Here is a 16,816-nt window from a genome sequence, read left to right on the forward strand (position 1 = left end):
CACACACACACACACACACACACAGGTGTGGGCAATAACTATTCTTAAAACTCCACAATCTGATTTCAAACAGAAGTTTCTAGTTTGTAATATGCTAAAGTAAAGTTCCAGATTTAATATTACTTTAAGTGGGATAACCTTGCACTCCACCGCCTCAAAATCTTCATCACCAAAGCAAAAGAAATGATATTTTACCCCATTTGTAGTCTGTATTGATGTGATGTAATAACTGTTCACCATGTAGCGATATTCAAAATGACTCGTATAAGCTGGTTCATTTTAGTTAAATTAAAACATTCAGTGCAAACTGTACAGAATATACACATGAACTAATGACTCGTATGGGACAATTCTAACTGAAACAACTACGAACGTCGTGAATGGAGTGATTTGATTACAGAATTAAATGATTCTTATGAGCCGGTTATTTTGAGTGAATCAACAAACATACACGGTGACTTGTGTCTGATTTTCAAACGAATGCCGGTAGTTGATGATTTTTTCACTGAACTAATTTCAACAGAGCGATCTAATATACTTACAGTACTGCAGTAGTAACCATTGGTTTTGTGTTTTCTTTTCAGCCTGTGATTGTCATCCGGTTGGAGCAGCTGGTAAGACCTGTAACCAGACCACTGGACAGTGCCCGTGTAAAGACGGTGTGACTGGCATCACCTGCAACCGCTGCGCTAAAGGATACCAGCAAAGCAGATCACCCATCGCCCCCTGTATCAGTAAGATTCATCTGGCTTCTTTTTCGCTTTCTCATTCTATGTCTTTATAAAGGATTATAGGTTCATTATTAGTGTTGAAAAATAGCTAATTAATTACACTTCTGATTTGGGGTCAGTAAAATTACACTTTAAAATATATTCAAATAGGAAACAGTCCTTTTTTATTAGAATAACATTTCTTGACATGATACTGTTTTTACTGCAATTGTGATCAATTACATGGATCCTGGGGTGAGCATTAGGGACTTCTTTCAAAAAAACTTCTTTCACAACAAACTTTTTGGAGAGGTGTGTAAATTAAATTAAAATCAACAAGAAATAAGAAAGCCTGCATTTATATACAATAGTCATTTCAATATAAATGTTGCCAAAGACATACAGTTTTACAGAAAACTGCTTGATAAAAAGGATAATTGAAAGATAAACCAATACTGGTGAAAAATTACTTGCAAAAATCAAGATTTTTATGTCCTAATTTGGGTAACATATAGGATAATCCTTAGTCAGTTTACTGTAAGTAAATCTATTTAATAGCTTCCTATTTCTTGGTTGTGGTAAAAAAAAAATAGTATGTGTATTTTTATCTAAAATATTTATTCATATCAATGAGAGTACTGTAGAATAAATTTTACACTTCCTACTACGTAATTGGACTATAATTTTGAATAACAAAAAATAACAGTAAAAAACACCTAAACTAAATAAAAAGTCTTTTTCAAACACATTAGTGGGAAAAGAGTGCTGAAGCACACTAAATTATCTCTCCTCTACCTCTTGAAAAATGAGGGTGACCTCTAAATAAATAACACAGCGACACAAAATGGTTGTTATAAAAGCACAAATAATAGTCTATTATTCAAAAATGAATTTTGCACCAAATGAGGTGGTCCAACGTGACTTGTTGTCCCATTACCACCCACAGAGACATCAATAATAATACTCCGAAGAAATTCTGCATAAACACCTATTATTATTCATGATTTCATGGCCCCGGCCCATTTAATTTCCGTATCGTTCCCCTGTTCCATTATTTCCTTGGATGGACATTTGCTGATTGCCCTCCGCTAAGTCAAACAGACCATAAAGCCCTGGCTGACATGACCTAGTCTGCCCTGAACCTCGCTGACGGCCTTTCAACTCATAAATCTCACAGCCTGCTCCGGGGCAATGATGGGTGATATGTTTATTGGCAGTATCAACAAGGCAGCAGACAGTCTCTGTGGCGATTAAGGACAGGCCCACACAGCAGCTGGCATTTCTTGATTAGATACTCGCTGGGAGCGCAATACAATGCGTGCCTATTAATGTGAACCACTTCTATTATGCGGTAACTGATGACATCGAAATAAAGATTTATCTGGACTGCTGACAAAAGCAACTGTACGCACGAAGCCATTCAGATTTGCTTGGCAAGAATTCATGTAGACAAATGAAACCCCGATCCCCGAGAAACTAGATTTCCTCTTATTTCTCAGGGTAGGTAACAAATGTGCTGTTAAACCTGGAGAGAAAGAGGGAGCCCCGTCAACTGAGTGGAAAATATTTGGTTTCTCATATATTTCGTGATATAACGTGCTTTTGTTTTAATAGCCTGATATTAAATTTTTGCGTCATCACACTTTTTGCCAACTGCACATTTTAACAAGCCTCGATCCCCTATCGGTGTATATGTGACAGCAGAACACTTAAAAAGGAAGTAGGGGCTTTAGACAGGAAACCCATTAAAACTAGACACCGCCACATCTTCACGTCATCAGTGAAATGTCTAATAAACCTGATATGTCTTATAAACCTCACTGAAAGTTCAGATGTGTTTATTGAAGGTAGTAGTATGAAGTTCGGTGAGGTTCTGATTGTTTGTTCTTGACTGTTTGTTGCAGAGATTCCTGTCGCTGCACCCACAGCCACCTACAGCAGTTCAGAAGAGCCCACAGGTGAGTCCAGGAACCAAAAGAAAACCTGCATGTAAAAATACTTTCAGGAGCTTCAGATTCACTTACTTAATAAGGCATGTGTGTAGCTCTATATGGGAAGATAGTCCAAACACAATTTTTTGTGCTTTGATTCAAACATGCTAAGCAAACGGTTGATAATTACAATTACATTTATTCATTTAGCTGATGGTTTTGTCCAAAGGAACTTACAATTGCTATATATGTCAGAGGCCGCACGCCTCTGGAGCAACTAGGGGTTAAGTGTCTTGCTCAGGGACACATTGGTGTCTCACAGTGGATTCAAACCAGGGTCTCTCACACCAAAGACGTGTCTTATCCACTGGGCCAACACCACCCCCTACACCATGAACATTATACCATGAACATTTTTTGTTTCACTTTTATTTTTTACGTTCTTTATGGAGTTTGACATGCTGAATACAAAAAAACACATTACCTTTTGTGTGCCATTAACAGTGCTCATGAAAAAAAAAATATATATATACATACATACATACATACATATATATATATATATATATATATATATATATATATATATATATATATATATATATATATATATATATATAAAACAACAGACAGTTTAACATAAACAGTAACCAAAAGTGAATCATCCAAAACTCCAGAAGTGTACGCTGGATGTCGACAGTTTTGTTTTTAATAACTAGTCCCAAAATGTTCTGAAATGTTCCAGAAACTTTTAGAATGTGTCCATCCTTGTGAAAGCTAAATATTCTTAAAAAAAACATGTACAATTTGTTAAAAAAAAAAAAAAAATTATATGTACTTAATCAATGTTCCACAATTACTGGCGGAAGTTAAACTAAAAATAATAAACAGTATTATAATAACATTTTACAGAGAATTACAGAATCATAAAAAAAACTATATTGTGTAATAATAATAATAATAATTTAAAATAATATATTTTTAATAATAATATTAATATTAATACAATTTAATAAATGTAATAAAGTCTTCTCTTAATTTCTTAATGGCGGAAACATGCTTCGATAACTTTTACATATAATTAACTTTAAAATAATTCATTTTATTATAAAAGTTATTATAAAAGTGTACTAAGTATATATATAACAATATGCAGTTTGTTTCTATATGTACACACACACACACACACACACACACACACACACACACATATAAGTGTAATACATAAAGAAGAGGAATAAACTGGAACACAATGACTTAAATTATTTTCAATATATGAATCATATTATTTATATTACATATTATTAATAATAATAATAATAATAATAATAATAATAATAATACATTAATCTGTCTTCCAGTTTTTTAGAATAGTGTTACAACAACAAATTGTCAACATAGCTGTGTTAGTTTGTCTCTCATTTCATGCCAAAACAAATCGAATCTATATTTCATGTCTTTTTATGTATTTATTTGCCACCTGTGTCAACATTACACGATAAACCCCATCAGCGTGCTGACTTTACAGCATGCGTTAGATTGCCAAAACAGAACCATAAAAATGCAGCAGTGGATCTTTGATTTATAAGATCAACGTGAGGTTTTCTTAATCGTGAGGATATCAACATGAGCGGTGGCTTTCCTTCTCTACTCGCTCTGTCTCAGTCACCATCGAAACTGGCTGGGACTCTAATCTGATTACATGCTTCATTTGAATGCGTTTGCTTTCCCGTCACACTCTCGCAGCGCTGTGCCGTGAGGGAGAACACACCCTTGTACTTCTATTCATACTCAATTACCCAAGCAGCCCGATCACTGTCTGCGCTGTGGGAGTAGCGCCTGTGACGTGCAGCCGTCCCGTGGAGCCAGACTCAGCCGCTGAACGCTGCCTGGCTTCTATCAGCTCTGAGATGTTTCACTAACAGCAGTTACGTTTCCCCGGTTAGCGCAGTGGTCAGTGTGACCTGCTGGTTCTTATATGGTCTGCATCAATCTGGTCCCAGTTTTGTTTGAGTAATAATTATTATTAATCAATCATTTCATATTGCATCGGTGGTACTTGTATCTGGGAGACATGAATTTGGGTCTGGCTTTTGTTTTGTCAAATATTTTCCCCCAAAAACTTGTTACATTTTACATAAGATTTTAAATATATATAATAAATATAAATGCATAAATTGAAAAGTAAAATGATTGAGTGTCTACAAATATTTAAAATATCAGTAAATATATTAAGTGTCCAAAAATAAAATGTTAGAACAGTATTTTTTTTTTGCTTTTACAAATCTGTTTTTATTCATTTCAACATGATTTGTGTAGCACTTTTTTCACAAAACATATTGTTTGAAAACTGCTTTATGGAAAATGTTTGTTTCAATGTTACAATAAGGAAGTATCTTTAATCAAATAAATGTAAGTGGATTCAGAACTCTTATTTTCTTTCTTTTTCGATTTTCTGTCAATAGGCCTACTATAAAGAAATTAAAATGACAGAATGATAGTACAAAACACGAAACATCACTATATTATAAATTATTTAAACTACTATTCCACAGTTTGTGATCACTTCAGCAAGTATTCATCAAGGATGCATTACATTTATCAAAAGTGACAGTAAATCCATTTATAGTGTTTCTATTTCGAAATAAATGCTATTACAGTATTTCAAGCTTTCTAGCAAATAAACATCAATTAATCAATGTTTCCACAAAAAAATTAAACAGCACAACTGTTTTCAACGTTTGCCATCACAGGAATTAATTATGCTTTAAAATGTATGTGAATAAAAACAGATTCATTCTGTAAAAATATTTGACAACATTACTGATTTCATGTATATTTGATCAAATAAATGCAGCCCTGAGACTACTTTCAAAAACTCTGGCCGTAATCTTTTGAATGGCACATAGAATATGTTCAAAAGTTTGAAATTCTAGATAGAATTATTAATATTAACATAAAGTGTTCTACGATTAAACAGATTTCATTTAAAAGGGGTCAAATCTACTAGTAAGTTGCACCTCTTGTCTTCCTCTGTTCACCTGTCCTGCTGTAGTTTACTGTGAGGACAGTCCCCAGCGGAGCAGCACAGTTGTGCTTGAGGGACTCTATTAAGCAGACATTTGTCCCTCCACAGGGGACGTCCATTATGGATGGGACGTGGGTGTAATGGGCAGCGTCAGGCATTGTGCCGCTTCCCTATAGCCGCCCAGTCTTATCAAAGAGAGGCAGGATGAGGCGGACAGGGGCCGTCGCCACACAATAGCTGCCCCGTCCTCCGTTCATGCATTTACATGGAAATCAGGCGTGGCTGATATGGACTCGCCAGAATCATTTATTTTTTTGGGACGCCACCCGTTTTCCGCACTTTTTCTAACTCCCTGCCTCCAGTTTTCCCCCCACAGTCCTTCACATCCTAATTCTGCGCGCCACCTTTTTTTTGTGTTACCACCACCCCCCAAAGCTGCCAGACATCTCGCTCTTCTAGCCCTCAACCCCCCTTTTGCTTCCCCCTTCAAACTTTTTTTATTATTCGGGTTGGTGGTTCTTTCCTGCTTCGCCGTTGCCCAGGTAACCTCATTCAGACGGAATATAAAGGGACATGAAAAGGGTGGATTGGACAGAGGGCCGGAGAAAATAATGAAGTTTGTCCATATTCAGGCGAAAGCTGAAAGGTCTTCTCGCTCCCATCTCTTCCAGGCGGCCAAAACTCTCGCAGTTATTGCGTATTATTATTTGAAGTAGCTGCAACGAGAGACTCTCGGGTATGGGTTTGCGTCAGGAGAAGCGAGCCAGCGCTCTGGTTTGGGTCCAGAAGATGGCTGGCGTTGAAGTGACTCCACGGGCCAGGCCTCAGTGTGGGGTTCAAATCTCCACGGCGGTGTTGAACACATAAATCATAGCGCGCTGGACGTCGTCCCTGAGGTTTATGTGTGGAAAGCGCCGTTTGAATGAGGCTTCGTTATTGTGCGCATTGTGATGAGGGTGTTCTGTGCCTGAATGAAGTTTAAATGACCTGTGAACCCCTGGCCCTGACATCGCTGAGTAAGTGGGGGGATTCGGTGGGGGCGCTGATAATTAGGGTGAGAAAATGACTGGGTTAGGTGAAGAAAAGATTAAATGATTAAATAGTCATTAAGTCTTAATTAGGTCTTACGTGAATCTGTTTAAATGTGCGAATGTAGCAGAGGCTTCAAAATCACTTGAGTCACACTTAAAAGTGCGTCAGCGTTATTGCATTAGACAATATAATACACAACAAGTGGAATCTAATTTTTGTAGAAAAATGTTAAAATATGAGTTTAAATATGATACAACTTTCGGGAAATGTTGTTAACGTGTTATTTTACAGTGTCCTTGTTACACGTTACATGCACTCGGTATTGTAATACCAATACATTATGCATAATAACATGCAAGTAACCCTAAACCAAACCCTAATCCTAACCATATAGTAAGAACATGCCTTTAATTAATGTTACTCAGCACTTAAATGTATTATTATTATTATTATTATTATTATTATTATTAAATGTATAATATTGCTACAAGTGTGACTGCATCATATAATAATTGCTGTTAATAGTGTTCATCGTCTGGCTGACTGCGTCTTGTATTAATTTTTCTGAAAAATCCTTTCATACGCGCACACTGACTGACAGTCACCACTTATAAGCTACAGCTAAATATTGTAAAAATAAAATTTTCTGTAAAGTTGCTTTGTAATGATTTGTATCGTAAACTTGAATTGAATTGAACTGTTAATCTCTTTATCATCATTGTCTTGCATTAAATTGTATATTTTGCCCCACAATAAAAACTACAGTGCTTTGACCATAAAACATTTAAATAACATCTTACTAAGACATACTGTATTATTGGGAAATATAGAGTGACAGCTGACATGTCTATGCATTTTAATTAAGCAGTCTGCTATAGATCTCACTGATTTAAAAGCTGTCAGAATTTCATCTTAGTTTTTTGGACATATAAATATCAGCAACTGCACCAAATTGATTTCTTTTTATTATTATTTTTTTAAGTTTAGTTTTGTTTTGTTTTCTTCTTTGAGCATGAGTTCCATATAGCCTTAAATCATACTTTAAGCTTGATGTCTCAACAAAAAAACACAACAAATCTTTTCTCTAAAGATTAAATAAACTGTGCCGTTCTAAAAACTTTAAAGGATAAAGTACTAAATGAATTCAAAAATGCCAGATTTTGCCTCCTCGTGTTTTCCTCCACATCTGACAAACTCATTTTGTTGTTTCACACAGATTTTACCTGCGTTTCACGAGTTCTCTTTCTGTTATCTTCCTCAGGCTGTGACTCCCACTGTAAGACTCCCAAGGGCAAGATGAAGGTCACCATGAAAAAATACTGCAAAAAAGATTTCGGTAAGTAGCTCCTACTGAGAAATGCCTGCTTCCTTTTCACTTCACGTCACTAGACATCTTTCTCTTCTACGTCTTTTCTATCTCTCTCTTTATGTGCGCCCCCTCTCTCATAGCGCTGACAGCTTATTCAGAGGCTAAAGGTTTGTGTTATAGCATCAAAGCGTGTGAACTCAGCAGGTTTCTCCAGATGGACACGCTCAAAGTGCCTCGCAGCATCTAGAGGACAAAGGGGACAGCTGGTTCCTGTTGAAAGCAGAGATTTCACAGGTTTAAATACTAATAGAGCTAATATAATAACGGACTTATAGAAGTCCAAGAATGTAGTTATAGGTTTTAAGGTTAGAAGTGGCACAACAAAAATGTGAATTATCATCTTCTACCAGATATGAGACACATATTAGATTACAATATTTTATGCTCACCAATACTGCGTTTATTTGACCAAAAGCACAAAGTAAAAACGTAATACTGTGAATTTTTTTCAGGATTCTTTGATAAATAGAGTTAAAAATGGAATGATTTCCTACTGATAATCATATTAATGTCTTTAAAAACAATCTTCCTGACCCAACTTTACTGTAAATTGCCCTGGATTAAACTGTCTGTCAAATTCCTAAATTATATGAAATGAATGTGTACATTTAAACTACATTTGTTGTACTTCACCTTATATCAGGGTGCAGTATAAAGGCTCTTGCATGCAAATGTGGTAGAGGTAGAATCTCTGTTTGACTGCACACAGGTCCTCTGGCTGTTTGCAGAGTGGAGAGAAAGATGTTTGATTTCACAGTGTGATATCATAAACTCATTCCTGACTGGCCGCAAGTCTGGAAACACATCTGAGATTTGCGGCGTCCAACAGTGAGGACCGCACTGCCTCTGCTCAAAACACTGCCAAGCTAGGAAAAAAAAAGAAATGAAGAAAGGCAGACAGACATGTGTCCCTAAATAGATGCAATGCATGTTTCTAACAAAAGTAATGTTTCGGGCTGTGCTGGAACCTGGTAAAACATGTAACCAAACATTGTGTATGTAAACATATGTGAGACATTTCTGATAAAAGCATGTTGAAAACTGTACATGCTTAAAAATTAAGGTACTTTATTGGCACCCATAAGAACCTTTAACATTCATGGAACCTTCTGTTGCACAAAAGGTTCTTTATAGTGGAAAAAAAGGTTCTTTAGATTATTAATGTTCTTCACACTAAGAAAAATAACTGTTCACTGAAAGGTTGTGTCCTGTTTATGACATAATTCCAGATTAACATGGAAGATATTGCTTGTTGCTTAATGTACAATACAATGGGCTCCAAAAGTCTGTGACCATTAGAAATGATTTCCATTATTTAGTACAATTGATCCCAGTTTCTGCATATAATACTCTATATGATTAGCTTAACCATTTCAATTTGCAGTTGAAAGTCAAAAGTTAAAAATGAACATGCATTTCAGAGATTTGTGTAAAGCCTGTGAGTAACAATTATTTGAAAATGACCCAAAGAGCATCTCGAGCTTCAGTGGATTGAAGTAGAACATCTGTACAGTACAAAGTTTTAAAGATGCTCATTTGCTTATTTGACAATCAGAAGCGATTTTACTTTGATGCAGTGGCGGCTCGTGGGTTTTAAAATAGAGGAAGCACACTAATTGTATTGGTCTGGTGATCCCTGCCGATTGTTATTATTATTATTATTATTTGCTTAAACACTTTAAAATATCTTTTTGGTGGCTTTTAGCCAGAAAACGTAAAGAAAATGACACACATAATGTACAGCAAGATAATATAAATTCACTTACCTGTCCTATCCCTTGAAACAAACATCCATCCCTTCTTAAGGGTTAAAAGAGAGCTGCCTGTTGTTGTGCTAATTAATTAAGCCTAATTCTGTAGCCTACAGTTCTAGTTCCCTTTATATTATATTTGTACAGTATATATACAGTATATATCAAATATTCAATATCACTACTGATCATAAGAACTTGGTAAATTATCAGCCCAGCCGCTACGGGAGACGTTCAAACTAATATAACGTAATTTACATCTCTATGATGATTGGTTGATATACCTGAAGGGAGGCTAGCCTGCTCTATGATGCTACTTTTCTCAACACTCTTCAGCGCTGAAAGTGAACACTTGATGCTGATTGGCGATTTTTTTTTTAACAATGGAGGCACGAGTGCTCATCTCTCCCCAGGCCTCCCCTGCCCTTCTCTATCACTTAGCGGTTGTAATTACATCAGCAGATTCGGCACATTCGTGAATAAAAGAATTGGCGCTCTCACGTAATGGTGTTACAACAGTGAATTTACAAACAAAAATATATACATTCTGAGACATGAATCGGAAATGTATTGTGAATTTTATTATCATTAAATCATCCTCATTTTCACCCCGACAAAGCTGCCCCTGCTTTCATGTACAAAACATATTTATATCCAGGCTTAAATAAAAACTTTCCAGATTGTCAGACGCGAGTGTGTATGAAGGCCTCAGCGTGCCTGCAACATTTAGCACAAATTGAAATGTGACTTTGCGGATAAAACTGTTGAACACAGAATTAAAGTTGTAGATACACATTTTTCCAATTTATCCCACGCACACAGGCCATCTGAAGTGCAATTTCCTCATTAATCAGTAGCACCTTATCTATATTAACATCTCTTACTGCTCATTACTTGAGATGACTCATTTACAATCCCTCTCTGGTTTCCAAAACATGTTTAGGCATCCCCTGAGGTGAAGCTGATAATATTAATATAGATCATATCCACCGGTTGAATCAGCAACCGCACAGACTAGCAGAAAAATAAAATCAAGCCGAGAAAGCGAGAGAAAGAGCTATTAATGGCATTGCTGGTCATCTGGAGCTGCTATCGTTCAGGCAATGGTATTAAGTTTCATTCGTTTTTCACTCTTAGCCACAAGCGTTCATACTTGGAGGTTGTTCTCATAGGAAATCATTCATCATGTTGATGTTATATAGGACAGGTAACACTGGCTAAGCCGACTGCAGTATAAATCTCATTGGGTGAGGAGTATGAAAGGGCTAATGGTGTGTCCCTGTTCAACCGGCCCCCATGTGTCAGAGAGACCCTATGAATTAAAAAAAAAAAAAAAAATTTCACAGTTAAAACAGACAATAACAGTTACGTTTTTTTTTAGGTCTAGCTAAGAACTACAATATATATATATATATATATATATATATATATATATATATATATATATATATATATATATATATATATATATATATATATATATATATATATATTAATATAACTGTTTTTATATATATTTTATATATTATAACTGTTTTTCTGTTTTAAAATGTAATTATTCCTGTGATGCAATCATTAGTCCAGTCTTCAGTGTCACATGATCATTCAGAAATCAATAGTTGTATCTATTAATGTCATTAAATTGATCTGAGCTAATATGGACTAACAGTGAACAGAGCTGTGTTTTTATAACTAACATGAATAAAAATTAAGAAATGTATTGCACATTGTTGGTTAATGTTAATGCATAATCAATGCATTAAATGGTTAACAAATGGAACCCTATTGTAAAGTGTTACCAAATTATTTTGTACCATTATATATTATAGATGTCCTTACTGTCACTTTTGATCAAATTAATATGATCTTGCTAAATAAATGCATATATTAATTTAACTTTTGGGAACTGATCCAAGAATTATATGGTTAGGATTAGGGTTTGACTTAGGGTTACTTGCATCTAATTTTACATAATTAATTGTTATTATAATAGTAAGTACATGTAATATGTGTAACATGGACGCCTTAAAATAAAGTGGTACCCATCATGGATTCCACAAAAATGTTCAGCAGCAACATGGATAAGAAATGTTTCTTGAGCAGCAAATAAGCATATTAGCAACAACAGCAATAACAGAGATGCTGGACAAAGCTATTTTAGACTCTGCACCCTTGTCTGATCAGACAGTCTCAAGCCCCTTTCACACTGCACGTCGGACCCGCAATATTTCCGGATCATTGCCGGGTCGCCTTCTGTGTGAAAGCAACCATGTCCCGGGATTGATTACCGAATTGAACCCGGGTCGGGGACCTAGTAACATTGCGGGGTTCGACCTTTGAAGGAAGATCAACGTTCGCGACGAAAACATATGTGCAAACTGTAATGAAGCAGAGATCAGTTAGTTCCTCACTTTCCGCGCTGACGCAGAGATCGTTTGCTTGCTTCAGTGAAAGTATAACGTGCCAAGCGTTGTCGACTCGTACATTACACGTCACGCGCTGATGTCACGTTTCGTTACGGGATCTTCAAGGGTTGTGTGTGAAAGCACGCACATATACCGGGTCATCACTGGCAGTGTGAAAGTGCAAAATCTAGCGACCAGGGAACAATTGCAGGAACACTTTACCCCTGTTTTTGCCGGAATGGCAGTGTGAAAGGGGCTTCAGTGAAACGGCAGCGTACAGTATGCTTGTATCAACACAATAAAAATCGTCCAGAACCCCAAGGATGTTTACACTACCAGGTAGAGCTGTTACATCAAGCTCTCTGTTGCTGAAGTTTTAAATCTGCCCAGTGCTGGAAGATGAGACAGACAGAGAGGCGAGAAAGAAAGAAATACTCCCTGTTGATCCGCTTTTGTTTGCCGTCACTACGGAGACAGGAGTCTGAAAGAGGCACATTCTTCTACTCTTGGGTGGGGGAAGAATGACAATGAATAAAAGAACCGTGTGTTTGTGTGTGTGTCAGTGTGTGTACGGAGCTCCTCAGCATTGCCACACACACACGGCGGAGCAGCAGTCAGTGCCCTGGCGTAAGCGGCTGGGCGTAGGGCGTCCCAGCGGGGAGCTCGCAGGAGCTTCAGTGTGGTAATCAGGCGCACTAATTAGATTAGAGGCCGGCTTGTGTACCGCGTGCGGCTCGTGTTCCAGCACACTGGCCACAGACACTGAAAACCAGCGGGACACCTGGCAAATCTATGGGTCTCTTCCTCTTTTTAAATTCATTTCTCTCCCACTCTCAATCAGGAGAGAAATCCCTCACCTTCTAGCTTTTTTCTTTCTCTCTTTTTCTTCACATTGTCATGACGGAGAAGAAAAGTGGTCTCATCCCATTCAGCCGATCTAATGGAGATTTGGAGATGGATGGCTATGCTGGCCTGTGCCTTGTGGCCTCATGCAAAAGAGAGTTTAACTCGCCAGATTAAACAGGCACTTTAACATAGTCGCATTGCATTGTGTATAGCTTTTACTTCTGTTATCACCATGATATATCAGGATATAGATATCTGTATATATATATATATATATATATATATATATATATATATATATATATATATATATATATATATATATATATATATATATATATATTATGCATGTGTCAGGGAAAATGTACAATGTATTTTTATTATTATTAATCAGTTCTTTGTCTTCACTTCACTTTGTCTACATTTCAACTTCCCTGCAGTGTGACCAAGATTTTTTTTTAAACGGCAAATGTCATGTTAATCAGTTAATATGAGCTCATGAAGGCAGTATCAATATGCATAATAATTATAAAAGTTCAACAAAATGGGCTTTAAAGTAATGTTGGATGGATGGCATGTCACACAGCAGGTGAAAGTTTTATGTCAGCCATAAATAGAAAGGATTACAACAATTCATGCTGAGAAATTATAATTGTATTGCTTAAATTCAACCCAAATTTGCTCATGTTGCTCATAGACTCTGATCAGTTAGAGTTCAATAGTTCATGAACTCGTTCATATTTTGGGCGAACGTGAACTGAACGTGCTGTATTAATGGCGGATGAACATTACTGTCAACTCGTTCATTCTGGTGTCTGTGAACGGTGTCTGTTCAATAGGGTGCCAGATTTCTATAGAGCCTTCCAGGTGAAAACCTGGCTAGAACACACCGTAAACGGGTCTTAATATGTAGTGGAAAAAACACCCAATCTGGCAACACCAGCCACCAGTGATGCACCGCCGTCCGACGCATGCGTGACGCGTCATCAAAAAAAAAAAAAAAAAAAAAGCATGGAGGCGACAGCAGCATGTAGCAAGAAGGCGTATGACCATTTAAAATAATTTTATGATGTTTATGACAAGGTCGGTGAGAATGGGAGACAAAGCATTAAAGCAACAATGGGGAAATGCTGTCCCCTCAATGCTAATGTAAACCCTGGTTGGATAAGGATTCAAAATTGGATATGAAGATGAAATCTGACGCATAGCTTCATTGTTAAAACTGATAAAATAATTGCTGTCTGTGATTCTATATGGGCTGTGGCAATAATTTTGAAAAATAATAGCTATGAACTAGTTCATTTTTGGAACTTGGTGAACTTAGTTCAAAATTTTTTAGTTTGAACTGTGAACTGAACTAGTTCATTTTAACATTTGTGAATTGAACTTTGAACTAATTCATGTAGAAAGTGAACTTTCCCAACACTGTCTGTATGAGACTCCAAAAGAAACACTCATCTTGAGTTTACTGGGGTCTTTTTTCTTTAAGAAAAAAGCAGCAGATTCTCCATTTCATGTCATTGTTGACTGTTAAAGGGATTGCCTTTCTCTGTACAATTTTAGTCTTTACAGCTGTAACATGGGCAGAAACAAAGTTAACCTACTAACATGTACAAACAAAACCTTTCATTTGCTGAAGAAAAAACTGTTCTTTCTCAATACCTGGACAAATCTGGAAAGCATTTGCCACCCGCATGGTGTATCTGTGGTTTAGGGCTGCACTCAGACAGGAATTGTGCCCTTTTGGCAGGGTTTGATGAAACCAGTGCCAGTGATCACAGCATTAAAGCATCACACACAGAGAGGGGGAAAGATTTGATATATTACAGTAACACATTCTCAATATACGAACACTTTATATATTTAAAACAAACAGTGATGACATCACTTTTAATATATTTTCAGCACTGAGCATTTAGGTTGGTTGGTAGGTTGACCATTACAATATACACAATGCTTTGTGGTTGCTAATGTATTCTTTGTAGTTTTTAAAGATGTCGCTACATGTATGTAGTTGCTAATGTACAGCATTCAGTATTCTGCTATGCTGTTGCTAACATATTCTTTGTGGTTGCTCCAACTTGAATGGGATTATCATGTAAAACCTGTCAGTGTGACCATTAACTATACCATACTGCAGGGTTTCCCATACATTGATTTATTAATGGCGGCCCACCACAATATTAACACTGACCCCCACAAATAGATTTTCCAAAAATACTTTGATTTCGCTGAATAAAAATGAGCACTGCATGTTTTAAAATCAAAACCCGGCATGGGTGTTTTTATATAAATGTATCTTTTTTGAAGGGAACCAATCGTCTTCAGAAAACTTTTTATGTCATTTTCATTTAATCTTTCCTATAATGCCTGAGCAGCGTTTATGAGGTCAGCACTGCTTTGTTTACAGCTATTACCGGGGAAACCATTTTTTCTGCCGCTCCTAAAGCGCCTCCTGCTGGCAGAGAATTCATTTGTACTTTCAATAAGCCTGCTATTTTAGATTTACATTATATACATATATATTTCCCTCAGGAAATGTGCTGCCACGCACAGTTGTCCCACATAAGTCTGTGGGAAAGACTGATATTAATATAAAAATACAAAGATGGAAAACATGTTCTATTTGTTGTAATTCTTTGTAACAATATAAAGTGCATTAAACATTACATTTATGTCAAGGTAAATGAACTGAAGGAGGTTTGTGAGTTAAAGAAAGCTTATAATTAATTAAATCATAAAAAGGTCAAACTAAATTAAGTAATTTTAAAACATTAACCAACATCCACTTAACTAGTAAAATAATTTGTTTTATTGAATTTGTGCATTTTAATGTGTTTGCAAGACAAACATTTTCCAAAGCTATAGTACTACATGGTTAATTAAATGACTAAGTGATAATTATAATAAAAATGTTTGTGTTGATGAGCAGTTGATGCAATGTTGTAAAACATTGTATAAGTCAGTAGAAAAATGCTGAGCCACCTGACTAGTGACTGATCTCTGTGTGAATGTCCATAAAACTGCAAGACTTTCTGAATGTATATAAGCATATATATATTGCATTGTTATTGTGTTCTGGGTGGTTGTAAAGTGGCTACTCAGGTTTTCTCGGTGGTTTCTACAGGTGCTTCTCAATAAATTAGAATGTCGTGGAAAAGTTTATTACAGTAATTCAGCTCAAACTGTAAAACTTGTGTATTAAATAAATTAAATCTTTGTCTTTGGTTCTTTTAACTGTGATGATTTTGGCTCACATTTAACAAAAACCCACCAATTCACTATCACAATGAATTAGAATACTTCATAAGACCAATTAAAAAAAAAAGTATGTTCATTTACTGTACATGTACTCAATACTTGTCAGAGGCTCCTTTTACTTTAATTGCTGCCTCAATTCAGCGTGGCATGGAGGTGATCAGTTTGTGGCACTGCTGAGGTGGTCTGGGAGCCCAGGTTTCTTTGACAGTGGCTCATCTTCATCTATTGCTCTCTTGTTTCTCATTTTACTCTTGACAATACCCCATAGGTTCAGATCAGGTGAGTTTGCTGGTCAGTCAAGCACACCAACACCATTGTCATTTAACCAACTTTTGGTGCGTTGGCAGTGTGCCAAATCCTGCTGGAAAATGAAATCAGCATCTTCAAGAAGCTGGTCAGCAGAAGGAAGCATGAAGTGCTTCAAAATATCTTGGTAAACGGGTGCAGTGACTTTGGTTTTCAAAAAAACACAATGGACCAACA

The 16,816-nt window shown here is 36.4% G+C and overlaps 1 protein-coding gene across 1 annotated transcript in view; it reads left to right on the forward strand.

Moving 5' to 3' along the window:
- Positions 1-16,816, forward strand: part of LOC113046800 (netrin-1-like) — a 58,892-nt gene that overhangs the window by 39,038 nt on the left and 3,038 nt on the right. Inside the window, exons 4-6 of the mRNA XM_026207803.1 lie at positions 585-734; positions 2,615-2,668; positions 7,963-8,037. Of these exons, the coding sequence (XP_026063588.1) occupies positions 585-734; positions 2,615-2,668; positions 7,963-8,037 (279 nt within the window). The remainder of the gene's footprint in view (positions 1-584; positions 735-2,614; positions 2,669-7,962; positions 8,038-16,816) is intronic.

The sequence above is a fragment of the Carassius auratus genome, chromosome 28, assembly GCF_003368295.1.
Source record: "Carassius auratus strain Wakin chromosome 28, ASM336829v1, whole genome shotgun sequence".
In the NCBI taxonomy this organism is placed as follows: Eukaryota; Metazoa; Chordata; class Actinopteri; order Cypriniformes; family Cyprinidae; genus Carassius; species Carassius auratus.